Genomic DNA, 24,947 nt, shown 5'->3' with positions numbered 1-24,947 from the left:
TGTTTTCAAGGATGTCCTCCATGACAGCACACATGGAGCAATACCAGATAACTATATTACGGAGGGACTACTGCCTGTAAGACTTTACATCCAAAGGTAAGGTCTGTATTAGATGAGAGGTCTAATCTATAATGGCTACAAAAGGTTTGAAAGCTAGACCAGGTAGCTGCCCTGCAAATTTGTTCTACTGAAGCGTTAGCTCTCTCTGCCCAAGAAGCTGATACTGATCGGTTAGAATGTGCCGTAACTCTTAATGGGCAGGATTTGTTCTGGGAAGAATATGTTTGTTGAATTGTTGACTTAATCCGTCTTGCAATAGTGGACTTAGAAGCCTGCTTCCCTTTGCTCTTCCCTGTAAACTGTACAAAAAGAGCTGCATCTTTCCTAAAGGGGCGAGTTGCCTCTAGGTATTGTATTACTGCCCGACGAACATCCAGAGTGTGAAAAAGCTGTTCTTTCCCATTCTTTGGGTCAGCACAAAAAGAGAGCAGAACAATATACTGGTCACGATGAATGGCAGAAACGACCTTCGGCATAAAGGCCGGGTCTAGCTTTAAGATAATTCTGTCCTCCAGAATTCTCATCTATGGCTCCCTTGAAGAAAAGGCATGGATTTCACCCACCCTTCTTGCTGTTGTTATGGCCACAAGAAAAACTGTTTTAAAGGAGAGCATTTTAATGTGACAATCTTCTAATAACTCAAATGGAGATTTGCATAGTTCCTCTAAGACAAGTGACAAGTTCCAGGGAGGGACTGACTGAATTGCCGATATTGACAACACATTCTTCTCCGCCCAGCTGAAAATTTGCGCTGATAGATATTGAAGGGGGTGGAAATTTTGATCCCCCCAGATGCCTCAGAAAGGATACTGTTACAATATTGTCTGACAGAACTCGAACATGTTGGCATTTTAGTAGCTCTTCTGCTTTTAGAAAGGTCTCCAACACTGCTCTCAACTCCCTGAAGTTTGATGACTTCTGGGAGAGCGTGTGATCCCACTGACCTTGGAAGTAAGAGTCCTGTATCTGGGCACCCCAGCCTGATTTGCTGGCATCTGTTGTCACTATAATCTATGGTTCTGAAGTCCAAGGAATCCCTACTAAGAGATTTTTCGGATCTTTCCACCATGAAAGGCCTTGGATTACTGAGTCCAGTATGCAAAACTTTTGGTCTAAAGTTTTTTTATCCCGATTCCAGAACGTTAGGATTGCTTTCTGCAGGGGTCTTGAGTGAAACAGACTCCAAGGAACCATGGGAATGCAGGATGTCATTAACCCTAGTATTTTCATGGCCGATCTTATGGTCCAGACCTTCTTCTTCTGAAATAAGGAGATTTCTTGGTGCATTTTTTCTCATTTTTCTATAGGAAGAAAGGAACTACAGTATGTTTCTCTGAATCCAGAGGAGTCCCTAAGAAAATCTTCCTTGTTTCTGTGACTAGATCTGATTTTTCTAGATTGATGATCCAACCTAAACGAGAGAGGCTGTTTAAAGGTGTATTCTAGATGTTGTCTTAGGATTGTGACTGACGGAGCAGTCAATAGGAAATCGTCCAGATATGGTATTATTCTTATACTCTCTTTCCTTCTCAACCAAGACATAACCTCTGTCACTATTTTTGAGAATATCCTTGGTGCCGATTGTGGCGAAACCAACCTCGCCACTGGGTTTTGGAGAGGCCTGGATACCAGCCTCTTGCCTCAGGATTATGGCCCATACTAACTTTAAAGGAGAAGACAGACACAGCTTAAATCTGTCTTTGGAATGTATTTTGTTATGTGAGGGTACCCAGATAGCCCATGTTATTGTATTCGTGTATTCTGAGTGCCATTCACCTAATGATATGCACTCAGACTTGAGCTATCTGGGGCTATGTTAAATGTCTGTGTTTGCTGTGGGGGTGTGACATTGGGTGTTTGGGTGGTGATTTCTGTCCTGTTGTCTTCACATGTGTATTGGCAATTTCCCTTTGTCCTGAGAGATAATTGAATTGCTCCTCGGGTGTCTCCAGGGCAGAGAGGAGGAAACCATGATGCATTGTGGGGATGTGTTGTGTCTGTGTATCCTGAGTGCTATGTATCTGTCCTGTGTCACAGTCTTCCTTCTGGTCCCCTAGGGGCGTGTCCACCAGATGGGGACCTGCATAAATACGGGCGGGTAGCCCTCAATAAAGTGTTCCTGTTTTATACCTTCATGAAGTCTTGGCTCATGTTTGGGGGATGGAATAATTACACTCTTGGGGATTGCTATATCACAATACTCCCCTGAGTAGAAGCTCTTGTAAGAGCTTGTTCCTGGTTCCTGTCTCTGGATGTAGGAGAGGTTCACCCACTGGAGCCTGGAGCCTTGTTGTAGGTCCAGGGTGGGTAGGAGACGGCGAGACCCCAACCAAGCTTCGGCGGTTCGTGGGGTCTGCAGTGCTGACAGTGTCAAGTGGAGTGCTTGGAGTCCTCTGGAAGCACTAGGAGCATCTATCAACGGAGGTACCCGGTCGGGGTGCTAGGCGTTCCGTTACACCGATGATAGGCCGAAGGGGAAGCACTGGAACTGAAAATGTAGAATGGTTGAGTTTTTCTGAACTGCAAATCTGAGATATTTCTGATGGTCTGGAAAAATTGGTACATGATAATAGGCCTCTTTTAATCTATGATGCACATTGATGCACCTGGATCAATCAAATGAGTTGCAGTTTTCATCGATTCCATTTTGAACCTCCGATATTTTGCCCACTGGTTCAGAGACTTGAGGTTCAGAATGGTCCAATAAGCTCAGTAGTGACCCAGACCTATTTCCTCTGGGGGGACCTGCCTGATAGCCTGAAGATTTAACAGTTTTTCCAGATCTGAAAGAATTGCCACGTTCTGTTCTGGTTAATCGAAATTAGTTACCACTAATTCTTTTGGAGAAGGACATAAGAATTCTATCCTGTAACCGAACTGTATAACTTTTAAAAATCTATGTGTTGGAAGTATGTCTCTTCCCATTGTGGAAGGAAGTATTTTAATCTCCCTCCCACAGGAAGAATGTCATTGTTTCTGCTGGGTAGGGTTGGGATTAAGGAGAAATCCTCTACCTTTGCCCCCTTTAGGATAACTCCATCTTCCCGAGTTGCCTTTGTAGGCCTGGGGCGTATAACGGGGACCAGGCTTCCAAAAGGACTGAGTTTTCTTACTTTTGTCTTCGGGAAGGCCTTTTTTTTTTTTTATCCGTAGCCTTCTATAGACTGGAATCTAAAATAGGGCCAAAAACATAGGTACCAGAAAAGGGAATGGTGCATAACTTGTTTTTTGCTGGAATATCTCCCGACCAGGTCTTAAGCCATAGTGCTCGTCTAGCCGTGTTTGACAGAGCGCTGCCTTTGGCCGTGAATCTTATAGATTCTGCTGAAGCATCATAGAGAAAGGCTGTAGCAATTTTTAATAGTGGAATAGATTCTAGAATTTTTTCCTTTGAAGTTTTCATTTTTAAATGGTTTTCAAGCTGGGAGAGCTGAGGAGATACTGAGGTAGCCGCAATATTTGTGTTTTATAATGCCGAAGATTCTTCCCAGGATTTTTTAAGAAGACCGTAAATTTTTCTATCCATAGCATCTTTTAATTGAGAAGAATCCTCAAAGGGCAAGGTGTTTTTTTTTTTTATCACCTTTGCAATGGGTATGTCAATCTTTGGTGTCTCAACCCATAGTTTTGTATCCTCCGTATTGATGGCTAATCAGATTTTAAATTCACGGGAAATATAGTCTTTTTTCCGCTTCATCCCATTCTTCCAAAATGAGGGATCTTAAAGGGAAGAGAGATTTACACCTTGCTTTAAGACCCACGAACATTTCGTCCTGAATAGAACGTGGTTGAGAAACCTCTTCAATATTCATTGTTTGACGGACTGCGGAAATAAGAGTGTCTATATCAGGGGTGCACAACCTGTTTTGGTCTGAGGGCCGCATTGTCGCATTGTTCTGTCTCCTGGGGCCACAAAAAAAAAATTGAGCTGCTTAAACGGTAAAAGTTTACTGCATGAAAACTATAACTTGTTTTGCATCATTAATATTTAGTATACATTGATGCATTCATATAGCAATACCACACAGGAGCAGATGGAGCAGTTGATTATGAACGGTTCCTTCCCAATAACTGCCTGCTCATCAGTTGAGGTGAAGAGCTTCATTTACATTGCTACGACCATCTCTCATCCTCATACAGATTCATTGTTTCTGGACAGCAGAGCTTTGTTCACAGATTTAATGTGCTGCATGACAGATCAATTCACCCAATCGGCAGCGCACTTACATAGGCCGATTATCAGAAACAAGCATTCATAGTAACATTCGTACCTGATAACCTACAATCAGGCTGTGTAAACCCACCATTGGATTGCCAATAAATTCATACTACAATTTTCAGAGGCCTACTAAAAAGCCATGAAAAATATGAGAAAATTCCTCATGACAGGATTGGGAGTACAAATATATGCTGCGTTATGCAGTTTATTCATGTATCCTGCTCACAGTAAACAGAACAAGGTTTACATACCAGTAACCGTTAAATAACATATACTGCACAGTACAGTACTACATAAATGTTAATTAGAGATTAGTAAAATAAACTTTAGGACTGCAAATATAAAAGCAACTGGGTGTTGATTTCAGCAAATTTTTAGTTTGTGAAAGAGGAGTTAGTGTGATTTCTGGGGTTGCATATTTTTCGCAAGTTTTTGGATGTTAGGTCTCAGCTCAGTTGTGGCTAGTTGCAGAATTGACTGAAGATTCTCATTAGTAAGTCTGCCCCTAAATTTTGATTTGCTAATGTTCATAATAGAAAATGCCTGCTCGCAAGAGTATGTTGACCCAAACAGGCAGGCATAGGTAGCTGCTCTTTCACACAATTTTGGACATTCATCTCCTGGCACACATTTATAGAAGTTAAGTAAATCCTCTTCCTTAAACTTGTTTCGTAGACTGTCACATGACTGAAGATCAGTGAGTTCCAGTTGGAATTCTGGGGGTGCTTCATCAGGAATAACTGAAAATGGGTCTGCAAACATTTCAAAACCCTTTTTCTCATTTTTAAAATCAGTGAAGCGGTGCTCAAATATGGACTGGAGATGTGCAAGTTTTGCGACATACTCAGACATGTTTGCGCCACTGACAAATTTTTGTCTGCATGCTGGGAAATGCACAAGATTGCCATTTTCAAGGTGAGATTGGAGCAATTTTAGCTTGGATTGAAATGCAAAGATATAGTTACAAAGATTACTAACAAACAGATTTTTCCCTTGTACTTTTGCTTTCAGTGCATTCAGATGTTGTGTGATATCTACCAAGAAAGCGAGGTCACCCAGCCACTTGTCATCTTGTAGTTCTTCAACTATTTTATCCTTCCGAACAAGAAATAATTTTATTTCTTCCAACAATTCAAAAAAACGTTGCAACGTTCCACCTTACTTCTGTATAAAAAAACGAGGTCCTGATATTCAGCATCAATCTCTTCTAGAAAAGATTTAAACTGCCGATGGTTAAGTCCTCGCGATTTTATGAAGTTGACAACACTGACAACAACTTTTATTACATTTTCAAATCCAAGCTCTTTTCCCGCAGGGATTGTTGGTGGATGAAGCAATGAAACGGAATCAGTTGGTGCTTGTGCTCTCCGAGGTGTTACCACTTTTGGAGCCTATCATGGCTGGAGCTCCATCAGTAACAATTCCAACTAGCTTACTTAAATCTAGATCCATCTTGGCACATAATTCCAATATACCGCTTAACAAATCACTTCCCTTTGTTTGCCCTTGAAATGAGATCATTCCAAGTAATCCCTCAAAAATATGAAAATCTGTGGTGATCCCCCGAATAAAAACCAGTAGTTGAGCAGTGGGACAGATATCTGTTGACTCATCTGCCGCCGTAGAAAATAAAATACATTTTTGTTGCCTTTTCTTCTTTCTGTCCTGAAACATCTGCAGCCGTATCAGCGATCCTGCGTTGAACAGTCATACGACTGAGGCAAATAGATTCACATTTTTTAACAGACTCTGGGCATAGTTTCTGTGAAGAAACAACGAGGCACTTTTTTTTACAAAGTCCCCATCTGTGAATGGTCTGGAAGACTTTGCAATCAATTCTGATATTTCATTACTAACTTCCATAGCCATTTCACCTTCTTTAGATATCTTGGTGAACATAGTCTGCTGTACAGTTAGGCTGCGCTGTAAAGATAAGATCTTCTGTTTGCGCAATTCTCTCTTACATTGCTCAAAATTGGAATGTTTGGTTTCGTAGTGCCGCTTAACATTGAATTCCTTCGGCACTGCAACTACACTTTTGCAAATTAAGCAAACTAGCTTTCCTCTGTCTTCAATAAAGAAGAACTTTTCTGTCCAGGTCTCATTACATTTCCTGTTCTCATCTGTAATTTTTCTCTTCTTTGCACTGCCTGCAGCAGTTATTTTAGGTATGTGCAGCAAAGACCCTTAGCTGTCTCAGATCTGTGAAAAACATATCACATATAGGTTGAGGAACAGGAAAATTTATAATGTAACTGTCATTTTTAATTTTTTTTGTAATGTATCAGGTCAGCGATATTGACCATTTTTATAATATACTTTAATTACTGAAATTGTCTATTAGAAAAATAGCTCTAAAGTGGCCCATTTTGAGCCTTAGCAGCGCTCCTCTGTCTTCTGTTTATATAACTGTGGAGACGCGCGCAACACTGACTGCGTTATGTAAGCAGAAGACAGAGGAGCGCTGCTAAGGCTGAGAAAGGGCCACTTTAGAGCTAATTTTCTAATATAAATGTACAATTTAAAGTATATTACAAAAATGGTCAGTATCACTGCCCCGATACATTACAAAAATAAAATGACAGTTACATTTTAAACTTTCAGATAAGGTTTAAAGAGGACCTTTCACTAGTTTAAAAACTAAAAACTAACTATATCAGTGGGCAGAGCGGCGCCCAGGGGTCCCCCTGCACTTACTAGTATGTCTGGGCACCGCTCCATTCGCCCGGTATAGGCTCCGGTGTGTGCAGCTCCCTCTGTTGTACGGGGTGGAGTTTTTGTATTAGGGTTGTCCCTTGCTGCAGCGCTGGCCAATCATAGCGCACAGCTCATAGCCTGGGACTCCCAGGCTGGAGAGTAGCAACAGAGAGATCGCTGGACCTGGAGAGTAGCAGCGAAGAGATCGCTGGACCTGGAGAGTAGCAGCGGAGAGATCGCTGGACCTGGAGAGTAGCAGCGGAGAGATCGCTGGACCTGGAGAGTAGCAGCGGAGAGATCGCTGGACCTGGAGAGTAGCAGCGGAGAGATCGCTGGACCTGGAGAGTAGCAGCGGAGAGATCGCTGGACCTGGAGAGTAGCAGCGGAGAGATCGCTGGACCTGGAGAGTAGCAGCGGAGAGATCGCTGGACCTGGAGAGTAGCAGCGGAGAGATCGCTGGACCTGGAGAGTAGCAGCGGAGAGATCGCTGGACCTGGAGAGTAGCAGCGGAGAAATCGCTGGACCTGGAGAGTAGCAGCGGAGAGATCGCTGGACCTGGAGAATAGCAGCGGAGAGATCGCTGGACCTGGAGAGTAGCAGCGGAGAGATCGCTGGACCTGGAGAGTAGCAGCGGAGAGATCGCTGGACCTGGAGAGTAGCAGCGGAGAGATCGCTGGACCTGGAGAGTAGCAGCGGAGAGATCGCTGGACCTGGAGAGTAGCAGCGGAGAGATCGCTGGACCTGGAGAGTAGCAGCGGAGAGATCGCTGGACCTGGAGAGTAGCAGCGGAGAGATCGCTGGACCTGGAGAGTAGCAGCGGAGAGATCGCTGGACCTGGAGAGTAGCAGCGGAGAGATCGCTGGACCTGGAGAGTAGCAGCGGAGAGATCGCTGGACCTGGAGAGTAGCAGCGGAGAGATCGCTGGACCTGGAGAGTAGCAGCGGAGAGATCGCTGGACCTGGAGAGTAGCAGCGGAGGAGGAGAGGTAAGTGAATTTATTTATTTTATTTCTGATGGGCCTCTGATATGGGGGTCTGAGCTGAGGTCTGACATGGGGGGTCTTTGATATACGGGTCTGATCTGCAGTCTAATTAAAAATATATTTTATTTTATTTTTTTCCCCTCTTCTAAAACCTGTAAAATCTTATAGTGGCAGTACTTGGTATTGCAGCTCAGCCTTTATTGATTTGAATGGGGCTGAGACGCTACTAATCCATGCGACTGATGTACAGTGATGTCACATTACCTAGGAAGAGGCTGCGGCGCTTAAAAGGGGTATTCCCATTACATACAATGCCATTGTCTGATAGGTGTGGGTCCATCCACCACCAAGTGCTGCTCTCCGCTGCTCCCATAGAAGTGAATGGGAGCGTACCGCGCACGCGCGGCCCCTGTTCCCATTCATTTCTATGGGGCAGACGGAAATAGCCGAGCCAGTGCTCAGCTATTTTTGGTGGCCCCATAGAAATGAATGGAGGGCGGCTGCACAAGCGCAGTGCTCCCTCCGTTCATTTACCCGCTCCAGTCTCACTGTAGATGCAGGTTTTAGAGGTGGGACCCTCACCTATCAGACAATGGGGCATATCCTAGCAATATCCCCCCATTGTCTGAGATGGCAAAACCCCTTTAAATGCCTTTTCTAACAGCTGATAGGCGGGGGTCTGTGGTGTCGCACCCCTACAGATCTGTTACTGATGACCCATCCTGAGGATAATTCATTAATATCTATTCCTGGATAACCCCTTTAAGTACCAGCCCATTTTCATTTTTGAATTTTTTCTCGCCACTTTACAATAGCCATAACTTAAATTTCCATTCATATGTACAGTGTACATATATTTCCATGACTTGTCTATTGGACAATAATTGGAATTTGGACTGTATTATGGAAGAAGTCAAGTGTCTCTGCTGGTCAGAGGTGCCAGACAGCTGGGGGGTCCATTCAAAAAAATTTAATTACGCAACTTATTAGTACAGAATTTTTTTTTCATTAATGATCCAGTCATCTATCAAAAAACCTTACGTTGTTAAAAAACCCTACCCCACGTGACTTCCGGGGGTGTGCGCCTCCGCAGTACCAGGGCATGGATAATCTGAAATTACAGTGAGCGTTGACTCATGGACACTGCGCGTGCGCTCTCAGGGGTAAGGAGATCTGACGGTCTTTTGTCTTGTTAATTCTCCTTACCCTGACACTGCGCACGCGCGGATTCTAAAATCTCCTTACCCTCACTGCACAGAGAGACTGACCTGATCCTGATCGAAGCCAGCCAGCAATGAATCTGAAGCGCGCTGTCTGATAGGTGCGGTGGGACCCGCACCTATCAGACAATGGGGGCATATGCTGCTAGCGATATGCCCCCATTGTCCATGATGGAAATACCCCTTTAAGTTTTTTTTTATAGAATCCCTGGTTGTATGTAAAGATTGTGGCTGGGGCGGTGTCTTACTGTGTGGACGGGCTGGCAGTGGCACAGGTCCGGACTGGCTGTGGTATTAATGTTTTGGGTGGCACTGGTGAGGCGTGCGGGCAGCACAACTCAATAACTTCTTCCAGCCTGGATGCGCGCCTGCTACCTGCCAGCAATACACTGGGCCAATCAGCAGCAGGATATTTGCACACTGCTAATGCTGATTGGCCCAGTATGTGATGCGGTGCAGGCGCACGAGGGAGCGCCCAGTCAGTGAGACGTCGGGGGGAGGCGGGGGACCTGTGTGTTGGCTCTGGGAGGCGGTGAGTAGTGAGCGCAGCTGCAGGGGGCGGGGCATTCCGAGCGCTCCGGGCTGGAGCCGAATCTAGTGAGGGCAGCTGCAGGGGGCGGGGCATTCTGAGCGCTCCGGGATGGAGCCGAATCTAGTGAGGGCAGCTGCAGGGGGCGGGGCATTCTGAGCGCTCCGGGATGGAGCCGAATCTAGTGAGGGCAGCTGCAGGGGGCAGTTGCAGAGCTGTGTCTCTGTGCAGGAGTACGGGGGCCGCAAAAACTGTCTGTGCACCCCTGGTCTAAATCTTCCTCCCTTCCGCCGAACCAAAAGCAATATCATCATCATCATCATCATCAATCTCTCCTTCAGATCTATTATACATAGACTCGGAGTCAGAGGATGACTCTATCTCCACTCTAGGTTTTTTCGGCTGGGACTGTGGAACAGACTTTGGTATTAATTTAGCCACCGAGGAATGAACTTCTTCTTTAATGATTTTTGTAATGTCAGATAATAAAGATGGCTGTTCCTCTTTAATGAGTTTATCGATACAAGAACTGCAAAGTTGCTTAGCGTAGGATTCCACCAGCTTCTTATTACAAGTAGCACATCTTTTAACTCTCTTTTTCGGTTCAGATGAAGTTTTATTTAACTCTTTATCATACTGTAATTAAATAAGAGCAGTGCTTTATATGTGGATCAAAGAAGTTCAGAGGTAGGGACATAAATAATCCCTTACATGTCCCTGGGCAGAGGGGTCTGAACTCGGTATACTGTACATCGTGGGGCACAGTGTAGAGGTATACTGTATATTGTGTGGCACAGTGTAGCGGTATACTGTATATTGTGTGGCACAGTGTAGAGGTATACTGTATATTGTGTGGCACAGTGTAGAGGTATACTGTATATTGTGGGGCACAGTGTAGAGGTATACTGTATATTGTGTGGCACAGTGTAGCGGTATACTGTATATTGTGTGGCACAGTGTAGAGGTATACTGTATATTGTGTGGCACAGTGTAGAGGTATACTGTATATTGTGTGGCACAGTGTAGAGGTATACTGTATATTGTGTAGCACAGTGTAGAGGTATACTGTATATTGTGTGGCACAGTGTAGAGGTATACTATATATTGTGTGGCACAGTGTAGCGGTATACTGTATATTGTGTGGCACGGTGTAGCAGTATACTGTATATTGTGTGGCACAGTGTAGAGGTATACTGTATATTGTGTGGCACGGTGTAGCAGTATACTGTATATTGTGTGGCACAGTGTAGAGGTATACTGTATATTGTGTGGCACAGTGTAGCGGTATACTGTATATTGTGTAGCACAGTGTAGAGGTATACTGTATATTGTGTGGCACAGTGTAGAGGTATACTATATATTGTGTGGCACAGTGTAGCGGTATACTGTATATTGTGTGGCACGGTGTAGCAGTATACTGTATATTGTGTGGCACAGTGTAGCGGTATACTGTATATTGTGTGGCACGGTGTAGCGGTATACTGTATATTGTGTGGCACAGTGTAGAGGTATACTGTATATTGTGGGGCACAGTGTAGAGGTATACTGTATATTGTGGGGCACAGTGTAGAGGTATACTGTATATTGTGTGGCACAGTGTAGAGGTATACTGTATATTGTGGGGCACAGTGTAGAGGTATACTGTATATTGTGTGGCACAGTGTAGAGGTATACTGTATATTGTGTGGCACAGTGTAGAGGTATACTGTATATTGTGTGGCACAGTGTAGAGGTATACTGTATATTGGGGGGCACAGTGTAGCGGTATACTGTATATTGTGTGGCACAGTGTAGAGGTATACTGTACATCGTGGGGCACAGTGTAGAGGTGTACTGTATATTGTGTGGCACAGTGTAGAGGTATACTGTATATTGTGTGGCACAGTGTAGAGGTATACTGTATATTGTGTGGCACAGTGTAGCGGTATACTGTATATTGTGTGGCACAGTGTAGAGGTATACTGTATATTGTGTGGCACAGTGTAGAGTTATACTGTATATTGTGTGGCACAGTGTAGAGTTATACTGTATATTGTGTGGCACAGTGTAGAGGTATACTGTATATTGTGGGGCACAGTGTAGAGGTATACTGTATATTGTGTGGCACAGTGTAGAGGTATACTGTATATTGTGTGGCACAGTATAGAGGCATACTGTATATTGTGTGGCACAGTGTAGAGGTATACTGTATATTGTGTGGCACAGTGTAGAGGTATACTGTATATTGTGTGGCACAGTGTAGAGGTATACTGTATATTGTGTGGCACAGTGTAGAGGTATACTGTATATTGTGTGGCACAGTGTAGAGGTATACTGTATATTGTGTGGCACAGTGTAGAGGTATACTGTATATTGTGTGGCACAGTGTAGAGGTATACTGTATATTGTGGGGCACAGTGTAGAGGTATACTGTATATTGTGGGGCACAGTGTAGAGGTATACTGTATATTGTGTGGCACAGTGTAGCGGTATACTGTATATTGTGTGGCACAGTGTAGAGGTATACTGTATATTGTGTGGCACAGTGTAGAGGTATACTGTATATTGTGTGGCACAGTGTAGAGGTATTCTGTATATTGTGTGCACAGTGTAGAGGTATACTGTATATGGTGTGGCACAGTGTAGAGGTATACTGTATATTGTGTGGTACAGTGTAGAGGTATACTGTATATTGTGGGGCACAGTGTAGCGGTATACTGTATATTGTGGGGCACAGTGTAGAGGTATACTGTATATTGTGGGGCACAGTGTAGCGGTATACTGTATATTGTGGGGCACAGTGTAGAGGTATACTGTATATTGTGTGGCATAGTGTAGAGGTATATTGTGGGGCACAGTGTAGTGGTATACTGTATATTGTGTGGCACAGTGTAGAGGTATACTGTATATTGTGTGGCACAGTGTAGAGGTATACTGTATATTGTGGGGCACAGTGTAGAGGTATACTGTATATTGTGGGGCACAGTGTAGAGGTATACTGTATATTGTGGGGCACAGTGTAGAGGTATACTGTACATTGTGTGGCACAGTGTAGAGGTATACTGTATATTGTGTGGCACAGTGTAGAGGTATACTGTATATTGTGTGGCACAGTGTAGCGGTATACTGTATATTGTGTGGCACAGTGTAGAGGTATACTGTATATTGTGTGGCACAGTGTAGAGGTATACTGTATATTGTATGGCACAGTGTAGAGGTATACTGTATATGGTGTGGCACAGTGTAGAGGTATACTGTATATTGTGTGGTACAGTGTAGAGGTATACTGTATATTGTGGGGCACAGTGTAGAGGTATACTGTATATTGTGGGGCACAGTGTAGCGGTATACTGTATATTGTGGGGCACAGTGTAGAGGTATACTATATATTGTGTGGCATAGTGTAGAGGTATATTGTGGGGCACAGTGTAGTGGTATACTGTATATTGTGTGGCACAGTGTAGAGGTATACTGTATATTGTGTGGCACAGTGTAGAGGTATATTGTGTGGCACAGTGTAGAGGTATACTGTATATTGTGTGGCACAGTGTAGAGGTATACTGTATATTGTGTGGCACAGTGTAGAGGTATACTGTATATTGTGTGGCACAGTGTAGAGGTATACTGTATATTGTGTAGCACAGTGTAGCGGTATACTGTATATTGCGTGGTACAGTGTAGAGGTATACTGTAGATTGTGGGGCACAGTGTAGAGGTATACTGTATATTGTGTGGCACAGTGTAGAGGTATACTGTATATTGTGTGGCACAGTGTAGATTTATACTGTATATTGTGTGGCACAGTGTAGAGGTATACTGTATATTGTGTGGCACAGTGTAGAGGTATACTGTATATTGTGGGGCACAGTGTAGAGGTATACTGTATATTGTGGGGCACAGTGTAGAGGTATACTGTATATTGTGTGGCACAGTGTAGCGGTATACTGTATATTGTGGGGCACAGTGTAGCGGTATACTGTATATTGTGTGGCACAGTGCAGAGGTATACTGTATATTGTGTGGCACAGTGTAGAGGTATACTGTATATTGTGGGGCACAGTGTAGCGGTATACTGTATATTGTGTGGCACAGTGTAGAGGTATACTGTATATTGTGTGGCACAGTGTAGGCTATATGTGTATAACATAAACATATTTCACATGAAAACTTACAATTTCTTGGCTTGGCCCTTGGGGATCTCGGACTCCACTTCCACACTTTGGCCGGGGGCTCAGTGGAGCTGATGTTGTTTTTTATCCTAATGAGAAAGATTTCATAATAAGGATTTGGAGAAGGGGCAGAGGGATAGCTGTCACGGATGGTGTTACAGAAAACTAGAAGACACAAATGAAGATCCGACTGACTTGATCCAAAACTAAGGAACAATAGGGTAAGCCCTGTAAGAGCCCTAGCTCTCTCCCTTACTGCTCAGCCTATGCAAAAATCTCAATGGTAGTAAATTGCATACCCTCGTTCCTCGACTGTATGACACCTGAACACCCTATAATAGTGAGGGGAGACGACCACCGGCTCCCTACACTTAATACGGAGGGAGTCAGGGTCACCTAGGATCAAGCCCACAGGCAAACAGAAATAAAGAAAACAGACTTATCTTGTGGATGCAGTAGTAACAGCTTCTAGCATCAGCAAACTCCAGGAAGTTGTATAAACCGCAAAGTGATGCAGTATGGGAGGGGATTTAAAGGGATGCAATCAGTGCAACTAGATGACAGCTGAGAGAGGGAAACGAGATGACAAAACAAAAGCAAAACAAAAGAACCTCAGGCAGGAGGTTCTGAAGAACGTCTAGTAACATAGTACATAAGGCCGAAAAAAGACATTTGTCCATCCAGTTCGGCCTGTTATCCTGCAAGTTGATCCAGAGGAAGGCAAAAAAACCCTGTGAGGTAGAAGCCAATTTTCCTCACTTTAGGGGAATAAAAAATTCCTTCCCGGCTCCAATCAGGCAATCATAATAACTCCCTGGATCCACGACCCCTCTCTAGTAGCTATAGCCTGTAATATTATTACACTCCAGAAATACATCCAGGCCCCTCTTGAATTCCTTTATTGTACTCACCATCACCACCTCCTCAGGCAGAGAGTTCCATAGTCTCACTGCTCTTACCGTAAAGAATCCTCTTCTATGTTTGTGTACAAACCTTCTTTCCTCCAAACGCAGAGGATGTCCCCTCGTCACAGTCACAGTCCTGGGGATAAATAGCTGATGGGAGAGATCTCTGTACTGACCCCTGATATATTTATACATAGTAATTAGATCTCCCCTCAGTCGTCTTTTTTCTAACGTGAATAGCCCTAATTTTGATAATCTTTCGGGGTACTGTAGTTGCCCCATTCCAGCTATTACTTTAGTTGCCCTCCTCTGGACCCTCTCTAGCTCTGCTATGTCTGCCTTGTTCACTGGAGCCCAGAACTGTACACAGTACTCCATGTGTGGTCTGACTAGCGATTTGTAAAGTAGTAGGAATATGTTCTCATCACGGGCATCTATGACCCTTCTGATGCAACCCATTATCTTATTGGCCTTTGCAGCAGCTGCCTGACACTGGTTTTTGCTGCTTAGTTTGCTGTTTATTAAAATTCCTAGATCCTTTTCCATGTCAGTGTTACCGAGTGTTTTACCATTTAGTATGTACAGGTGACTTGCATTATTCCTTCCCATGTGCATAACTTTACATTTGTCAGTGTTAAACCTCATCTGCCACTTATCTGCCCAAGCCTCCAATCTATCCAGATCCATCTGTAGCAGTATACTGTCCTCTGTAGTATATATATACAGTATACTGCCCTCTGTAGTGTATATATACAGTATACTGTCCTCTGTAGTGTATATACAGTATACTGTCCTCTGTAGTATATATACAGTATACTGTCCTCTGTAGTATATATATACAGTATACTGTGCTCTGTAGTATATATACAGTATACTGTCCTCTGTAGTATATATACAGTATACTGTCCTCTGTAGTGTATATAAAGTATACTGTCCTCTGTAGTATATATAAAGTATACTGTCCTCTGTAGTATATATACAGTATACTGTCCTCTGTAGTATATATATACAGTATACTGTCCTCTGTAGTATATATACAGTATACTGTCCTCTGTAGTGTATATATATACAGTATACTGTCCTCTGTAGTATATATACAGTATACTGTCCTCTATAGTATATATATACAGTATACTGTCCTCTATAGTATATATATACAGTATGCTGTCCTCTGTAGTATATACACAGTATACTGTCCTCTGTAGTATATCTATATACAGTATACTGTCCTCTGTAGTGTATCTATATACAGTATACTGTCCTCTGTAGTATATATACAGTATACTGTCCTCTGTAGTGTATATATACAGTGTACTGTCCTCTGTAGTATATATACAGTATACTGTCCTCTGTAGTATATATACAGTACACTGTCCTCTGTAATATATATACAGTATACTGTCCTCTGTAGTATATATACAGTATACTATCCTCTGTAGTGTATATACAGTATACTGTCCTCTGTAGTATATATACAGTATACTGTCCTCTGTAGTATATATACAGTATACTATCCTCTGTAGTGTATATATACAGTATACTGTCCTCTGTAGTATATATACAGTATACTATCCTCTGTAGTGTATATACAGTATACTGTCCTCTGTAGTATATATACAGTATACTGTCCTCTGTAGTGTATATACAGTATACTGTCCTCTGTAGTGTATATATATACAGTCCTCTGTAGTATATATACAGTATACTGTCCTCTGTAGTATATATATATATAGTATACTGTCCTCTGTAGTGTATATATATACAGTATACTGTCCTCTGTAGTATATATACAGTATACTGTCCTCTATAGTATATATACAGTATACTGTTCTCTGTAGTATATATACAGTATACTGTCCTCTGTAGTGTATATATACAGTATACTGTCCTCTGTAGTATATATATACAGTATACTGTCCTCTGTAGTATATATACAGTATACTGTCCCCTGTAGTATATATACAGTATACTGTCCTCTGTAGTATATATACAGTATACTGTCCTCTGTAGTATATATACAGTATACAGTCCTCTGTAGAATATATATACAGTATACTGTCCCCTGTAGTATATATACAGTATACTGTCCCCTGTAGTATATATACAGTATACTGTCCTCTGTAGTATATATACAGTATACTGTCCTCTGTAGTGTATATACAGTATACTGTCCTCTGTAGTGTATATACAGTATACTGTCCTCTGTAGTATATATATACAGTATACTGTCCTCTGTAATATATATACAGTATACTGTCCTCTGTAGTGTATATATATACAGTATACTGTCCTCTGCAGTATATATACAGTATACTGTCCTCTGCAGTATATATACAGTATACTGTCCTCTGTAGTATATATACAGTATACTGTCCTCTGTAGTATATACAGTACACTGTCCTCTGTAGTATATATACAGTATACTGTCCTCTGTAGTGTATATACAGTATACTGTCCTCTGTAGTATATATACAGTATACTGTCCTCTGTAGTATATATACAGTATACTGTCCTCTGTAGTATATATACAGTATTATGTCCTCTGTAGTATATATATACAGTATACTGTCCTCTGTAGTATATATATACAGTATACTGTCCTCTGTAGTGTATATATACCGTATACTGTCCTCTGTAGTATATATACAGTATACTGTCCTCTGTAGTATATATATACAGTATACTGGCCTCTGTAGTGTATATATACAGTATACTGTCCTCTGTAGTGTATATACAGTATACTGTCCTCTGTAGTATATATACAGTATACTGTCCTCTGTAGTATATATATACAGTATACTGTCCTCTGTAGTGTATATACAGTATACTGTCCTCTGTAGTATATATACAGTATACTGTCCTCTGTAGTATATATACAGTATTATGTCCTCTGTAGTATATACAGTATACTGGCCTCTGTAGTATATATACAGTATACTGTCCTCTGTAGTATATATACAGTATTATGTCCTCTGTAGTATATACAGTATACTGGCCTCTGTAGTGTATATACAGTATACTGTCCTCTGTAGTGTATATATACAGTATACTGTCCTCTGTAGTATATATACAGTATACTGTCCTCTGTAGTATATATATACAGTATACTGGCCTCTGTAGTATATATACAGTATACTGTCCTCTGTAGTATATATACAGTATACTGTCCTCTGTAGTATATATACAGTATTATGTCCTCTGTAGTATATATACAGTATACTGTCCTCTGTAGTATATACAGTATACTGGCCTCTGTAGTATATATATACAGTATACTGTCCTCTGTAGTATATATACAGTATACTGTCCTCTGTAGTATATATACAGTATTATGTCCTCTGTAGTATATACAGTATACTGTCCTCTGTAGTGTATATATGCAGTATACTGTCCTCTGTAGTATATATACAGCACACTGTCCTCTGTAGTATATATACAGTATACTGTCCTCTGTAGTGTATATATACAGTATACTGTCCTCTGTAGTGTATATATACCGTATACTGTCCTCTGTAGTATATATACAGTATACTGTCCTCTGTAGTATATATATACAGTATACTGTCCTCTGTAGTATATATATACAGTATACTGTCCTCTGTAGTGTATATACAGTATACTGTCCTCTGTAGTGTATATATGCAGTATACTGTCCTCTGTAGTGTATATATACAGTATACTGTCCTCTGTAGTGTATATATACAGTATACTGGCCTCTGTAGTATATATATACAGTATACTGGCCTCTGTAGTATATATACAGTATACTGTCCTCTGTAGTATATATACAGTATACTGTCCTCTGTAGTATATATACAGTATTATGTCCTCTGTAGTATATACAGTATACTGGCCTCTGTAGTATATATACAGTATACTGTCCTCTGTAGTATATATACAGTATACTGCCCTCTGTAGTATATATATACAGTACACTGTCCTCTGTAGTATATACACAGTATACTGTCCTCTGTAGTATATATACAGTATACTGTCCTCTGTAGTATATATACAGTATACTGTCCTCTGTAGTATATATACAGTATACTGTCCTCTGTAGTATATATATACAGTATACTGCCCTTTGTAGTATATATATATACAGTATACTGTCCTCTGTAGTATATATACAGTATACTGTCCTCTGTAGTATATATACAGTATAATGTCCTCTGTAGTGTATATATATACAGTATACTGTCCTCTGCAGTGTATATACAGTATACTGTCTTCTGTAGTATATATACAGTATACTGTCCTCTGTAATATATATACAGTATACTGTCCTCTGTAGTATATATATACAGTATACTGTCCTCTGTAGTATATATACAGTATACTGTCCTCTGTAGTATATATACAGTATACTGTCCTCTGTAGTATATATACAGTATACTGTCTTCTTCAGTGTTAATTACTTTACACAGTTTAGTGTCATCTGCGAAAATTGATACTTTACTGTGCAAGCCTTCTACAAGATCATTAATAAATATATTGAAGAGAATAGGGCCCAATACTGACCCCTGAGGTACCCCACTAGTGACAGTGACCCCTCCAGTACTGACCCCTGAGGTACTCCACTAGTGACAGTGACCCAATCTGAATGTGTACCGTTAATAACCACCCTCTGTTTTCTATCACTCAGCCAGTTACTTACCCACTTACAGACGTTTTCTCCCAGTCCGAGCATTCTCATTTTATATACTAACCTTTTATGTGGTTCAGTGTCAGATGCTTTGGAGAAGTCCAGATATACGACATCCATTGATTCGCCGCTGTCAAGTCTAGAACTTACCTCCTCATAGAAACTGATTAAATTAGTTTGACATGACCGATCCCTCATGAAGCCATGCTGATATGGCGTTATTTGCTTATTTCCGTTGAGATGCTCTAACATAGCATCTCTCAGAAAACCTTCAAACAGTTTACCCACAACAGATGTTAAACTTACCGGCCTATAGTTTCCAGGCTCTGTTTTTGGACCCTTTTTGAATATTGGCACCACATTTGCCATGCGCCAATCCTGTGGGACATTCCCTGTCAGTATAGAGTCCGCAAATATCAGAAAAAAGGGTCTGGCTATGACATTACTGTTGTGGAAATTTTATTATGCGGACACTTTACTTTAGGATGTGTGTGTGTTTTTATAGATTGTCATCTGTCTCCCTGTGTCTGATTTAGCCAAGGAGCGCTCTAGCAGAGGGTACTTTGGCTGAATCGGGACCAGTGGCAAAACCGTCAGTATGAAAACCTTCTCATTGGCTTGGAGACATATCTGCCTTTAAGACATGCATATCTGCCTTGTTGGTATACTAGTACCGTATACTGACAATAGCCGTAGCAATGCCTCGCAGATAATTTCAAGCCTATGGGAACCAGTAGAATGATCTTTATTAGATACTGATCACCTTTGAGCAGTATTGAATGAGGTCCATGCTGACAGTGGTGGGGGATGGGCGGCCACCTGGCTGATCAGACAATGGACATGACTCATCCTTCCTTATACAGGGATGGGGCGTGTGCATTGTCTGCCCGGCCACATTGATTGCCCCGCCCTGTCCTTTGACATCACTTCCTGCATGTTATCACTTCCTGTGTCCTTGTCTTGGGCCAGCCCCTTTTACACCTTTTGTTAGTAAATAAAGGTGAGCAGACTGAGCAGGGAGGAGGAGTCTCTCAGGATTTTCTACCAAGATGGTAACATTGGTGTCTGTCTCTGACTGGGGCTGAGAGAAGAGATTCACCTTTTTCCTTACACAAACTTTGATGCGAGCTGATTACAACTATTAATATTTACCACAACAGTTGGCGACCACGAATTAGAAAGCTAATTTTTTTCCCCGTTATCAGCAGAACTTAAAGGAGACACAGCTTATTTTTCAAAAAGCAAAAAAGGCCGGTGTGACGGTAGTAGAAAATATCCTCGTCAAGCATTCCCTTCTTCTCATAAAAGAAAATCACCCAATATTCCACGAGTAGGAATATCCCTGGAATCGCCGAATAATCCACACATGAGTCAACTTAATGCTGGAACAAGACTGATTTACTGGTACACAGAACTCACAATTTATGCAGCAAAAACTCCTCCTCTGGGCCAGACTAGATAATTGAGTTTTAAGAATACACACAGCTCAATTATCCTAAAACTCCTCCTCTGGGCCAGGCTAGACAATTGAGTTTTACCAATACACACAGCTCAATTATCTGCTGGCCAGAACATTTACAATTCTTAACAATTTCACACAAGTACTTTCTATCCCACATACAAACATAATCTCAACATCATTGTCCGGTACACGAATACATTCATTCTTGACATTTGGAACCGAACAATATAGTCCTCAAAATAGCAGGGAGAGAATCAAACTGAAGCATATAGGCAATTGCATAAAAGTCCTTCACAATGGCCCCCCTTTTTCTCCCTGCTCCGGCAACTCGGTTGGACCTTTCCTGGTCCAGTAGGGTTGACGGGTTCAGAGCTTTTAGTCCGAGGTTAAATCCGTTTGGCGTGACAATCCATCGGCATTCCCGTTTTGCTTGCCTGGGCGATAATGAATCGTAAAGTCATAGGGCTGTAAGGCCAAGCTCCAGCGTAGCAAACGGGCGTTGTCCCCTGAAACCCGGTTAAGCCACACCAAGGGGTTGTGATCGGTGATGAGAGTGAACGCCCGGCCATAAAGGTAAGGTGTGAGCTTTTTGAGTGCCCATACCAAGGCCAAACACTCTTTTTCAATGGTGGCATAACTGACCTCCCTTGGCAACAGCTTCCGACTCAGGTATGCCACCGGGTGCTCTCCTCCATCCTCCCCGATCTGGCTTAGTACTGCCCCCAGTCCAAACATTGAAGCGTCTGTATGGACAATAAATCTTTTGTTAGGATCTGGCGTAACCAACACCGGAGCATTAACCAGAGCAGTCTTTAGTGCTTGGAAAGCCACCTCGCATTCCGGGGACCACAGGACTTGTCGGGGTAGCTTCTTTTTGGTCAAGTCGGTCAGGGGTTTGGCCAGGGCACTATAGTCGGGTACAAAGCGTCTGTAATAGCCGGCTGTGCCTAAGAAAGCCATGACTTGTGTCTTGGTGTGGGGAGTGGGCCAATTGGCAACGGCCTCGATCTTAGCCGGCTCCGGCCGTTGCTTACCACATCCTACTCGGTGGCCCAAATATTGTACCTCGCCCATACCCAAGTGACATTTGTCGGGTTTCAGGGTCAGCCCGGCCCCCCTGATCCTATCTAATACTACCCCTACGTGCTCTAGGTGCGCTTCCCAGGTATCGCTGTGGATGGCGATGTCATCCAGGTAAGCGCCTGCAAAGCTCTGGAGACCCCTAAGTAACTGATCCACCATCCGTTGGAAGGTGGCCGGGGCGTTCTTCATCCCGAACGGCATAACCCGGAATTGGTATAGGCCGAACGGGTGATGAAGGCCGACTTGGGTATGGCATCTTCTGCTAGGGGAATCTGCCAATATCCCTTGCATAGGTCTATTGTGGTCAGATACTTCCCTGCAGAGATACGGTCAAGCAGCTCGTCCATCCGTGGCATCGGATAGGCGTCCGTAACTGTCTTGTCATTGAGGCGCCGGTAATCTACACAGAAGCGGGTTGTCCCATCCTTCTTTGGCACTAAGACTACCGGCGAGGCCCAAGGACTTTCTGAGGGTTCGATTACGCCTAGCCGAAGCATCTCATCTATCTCCTTCCGCATCCCTTCCCGGACTGCTTCGGGGATACGGTAGGGAGGCTGTCTCAGGGGTGCCTGTCCTGGAGTCTCTACCTTGTGTATGGCTAGGAGTGTGTATCCAGGCTCCTGAGAGAATGTGGCCTGTTTTGTTTCTAGTAAGCGGACAGCTTGATCCCGCTCTTGCGGCTCCAGCTCTTCACCTAGCTGGACTTTCTTTATCTGGGTCATCCCTTCGTTACTGCCCAATAGGTCAGGAAGGGGTAGGGTCTCTGTGTCTTCTCCTGCTGGTGCACAGATAGCGGCTACCTCCTCTGCCCGTTCCTGATAGGCCTTGAGCATGTTGATGTGAAAGGTTCGTTTCACATCTTCATCCTCGCAGCTGGCTATCGTGTAGGTAGTGTCGCATATCTGTCCTATAACTTTATAGGGGCCCTGCCAGGCGGCCTGGAGCTTGTCTGTTCGGACCGGCCTTAATACCATGACCTTTTGGCCTATCTGAAAGCTCCGGTGCCTAGCCCGTCGGTCATACCATACCCTCTGGCGCTGTTGGGCCGCCCGGAGGTTCTCTCGCACTGTCTGGGCTAATTCCTCCATGCGGTCCCTCAGCTCCAGGACATAAGGTACAACCGGGGTCCCCTCAATCTCTGTCTGCCCCTCCCAGTGATCCTTGATGAGATCTAAGGGCCCCCTCACCCGCCTCCCATAGAGAAGTTCGAAGGGTGAGAATCCGGTCGATTCCTGCGGCACCTCTCGGTAGGCAAAGAGAAGGTGTGGCAGGAATCGCTCCCAATCCTTGTATGCCCCCGTGAACGACTTCAACATTTGCTTTAGCGTTCCGTTGAAGCGCTCGCACAGGCCGTTAGTCTGGGGATGGTATGGGGAGCTAGTCAGGGATTTAACTCCACAGGTTTTCCATATCTGCTGGGTTACCTCGGCCGTGAATTGGGTACCTTGGTCGGACAGAACCTCCTTGGGAAAGCCTACTCGGGAAAATACTTTAACTAGGGCCTCTGCTACGGTCTCAGCCTGTATGTTAGAGAGAGCTACCGCTTCGGGGTAACGGGTGGCGTAGTCTACTATGGTGAGTATATACCGCTTGCCGGAACGGCTAGGTTGGGCCAGGGGCCCTATAATGTCCACGGCTACCCTTGTGAACGGTTCTTCAATAATGGGCATGGAAACTAGTTTAGCCTTTGGGTGGTCTCCCTTTTTACCTATACGTTGGCATACCTCGCACGTTTGACAATACGCCCTGACGTCGTCGGACACCCCAGGCCAGAAGAAGTTCTGGGTTATCCGATACCCTGTCTTGCGTATTCCCAAATGGCCTGCCAAGGGTACGTCGTGCCCAATCCTCAATAACTCCTGGCGGTATTTCCGGGGAACTACCAGCTGGCGTTTTTGCTTAGGCCCTGGTGTATTACCCCGGGTCTCGGTGAGCCTGTACAAGCGGCCTTCCTCCCAGATAAATTGCTCCTTCTCTAACCCCCCTTGGCCCCTCCTGGCTTTCTCTCGATACTTTCTGAGGGAAGGGTCTCCGGTCACCTCCCGCCCAAAATCCTCTGGGGTGTCCCAGGGTAGGGGTTCTACAGTCAAGGGTAGGTTGGGTTGGCTTACCTGGGTCTCAGTAGGAAGCGGATGGCTCTCGGCAGCGCGACTTTGTGCTCTGGTGGTTACTGCGTGGGCCTCCTGAGTGGGGGTAGAGGCGAACGCCGAAGTCAGGGGGCCAATGTCGTTGCCCAGGATGACTTCAGAAGGTAAGTCTTTCATGACGCCCACATGAACATTGCCAGCTCCCGCACCCCAGTCTAGGTGTACCTGTGCAGTAGGAATACGGTATACTGCTCCCCCTGCCACTCTCACAGCAATTGATTTCCCCGGTTTCTCTGATGCCTTAATAAGGTGTCTTTGTACCAACGTGATGGTTGCCCCACTGTCTCTTAATCCCCGGGCGGTTTTTCCGTTAACCATGACCAGCTGACAATGGTGTTTCCTGTTGTCCGTAATAACAGATTGTACCATGAGGGCTTCGTAAAGGGTGCCCAATGGTTCTTCCTGACCCAGTTCCTGGGGATCCCAAGCCGAGTCTACACAATGGGCTGCTGCTGGTGGGCGGTACCCAGGTCGAGACCAATTTGACCTGGTGTTGTTGTCCATGGGGCAATTCTGCTTGTAGTGACCCAGCTGTTTGCACCGGAAGCAGCGTTGTTCATTGTCCTCCTGGCGTGGATAGCGAGGGCTAGATGTCACCGGTCTGTTAGGAGGTTGGTATCTAGCGGCTGGTGGGTGTGAGGGCACCGTTGGTCGTGGAGGTTGTACCCGTGGTGTGACCAGGTTCGTCTTGCGAGTATCCGCATATTCATCCGCCAACTTAGCGGCCTCTGGTAGAGTCATGGGCCTGCGATCTCTCACCCAGTCTTTGACATCCGTCTGGATGTGATTGTAAAATTGTTCCAGGAGCATTAGTTGTAAAATGTCCTCTGCGGAGGTGGCCTGGCTGCTG

At 43.7% G+C, this 24,947-nt stretch overlaps 1 protein-coding gene across 1 annotated transcript in view; it reads right to left on the bottom strand.

The window, feature by feature from the left end:
- The window catches only part of LOC121002655, a gene marked incomplete at its 5' end in the record, with an annotated part of 28,026 nt that extends 4,193 nt beyond the window's left edge, over positions 1–23,833 (bottom strand). Inside the window, 3 exon segments of the mRNA XM_040434089.1 lie at positions 21,330–22,180; positions 22,183–22,603; positions 23,114–23,833. Coding sequence (XP_040290023.1) covers positions 21,330–22,180; positions 22,183–22,603; positions 23,114–23,833 — 1,992 coding nt within the window.
- Positions 23,834–24,947: the final 1,114 nt, after the last annotated feature.

The sequence above is a fragment of the Bufo bufo genome, chromosome 5 (assembly GCF_905171765.1).
Source record: "Bufo bufo chromosome 5, aBufBuf1.1, whole genome shotgun sequence".
In the NCBI taxonomy this organism is placed as follows: domain Eukaryota; kingdom Metazoa; phylum Chordata; class Amphibia; order Anura; family Bufonidae; genus Bufo; species Bufo bufo.
This window is presented reverse-complemented; position numbering and strand designations above follow the sequence as displayed.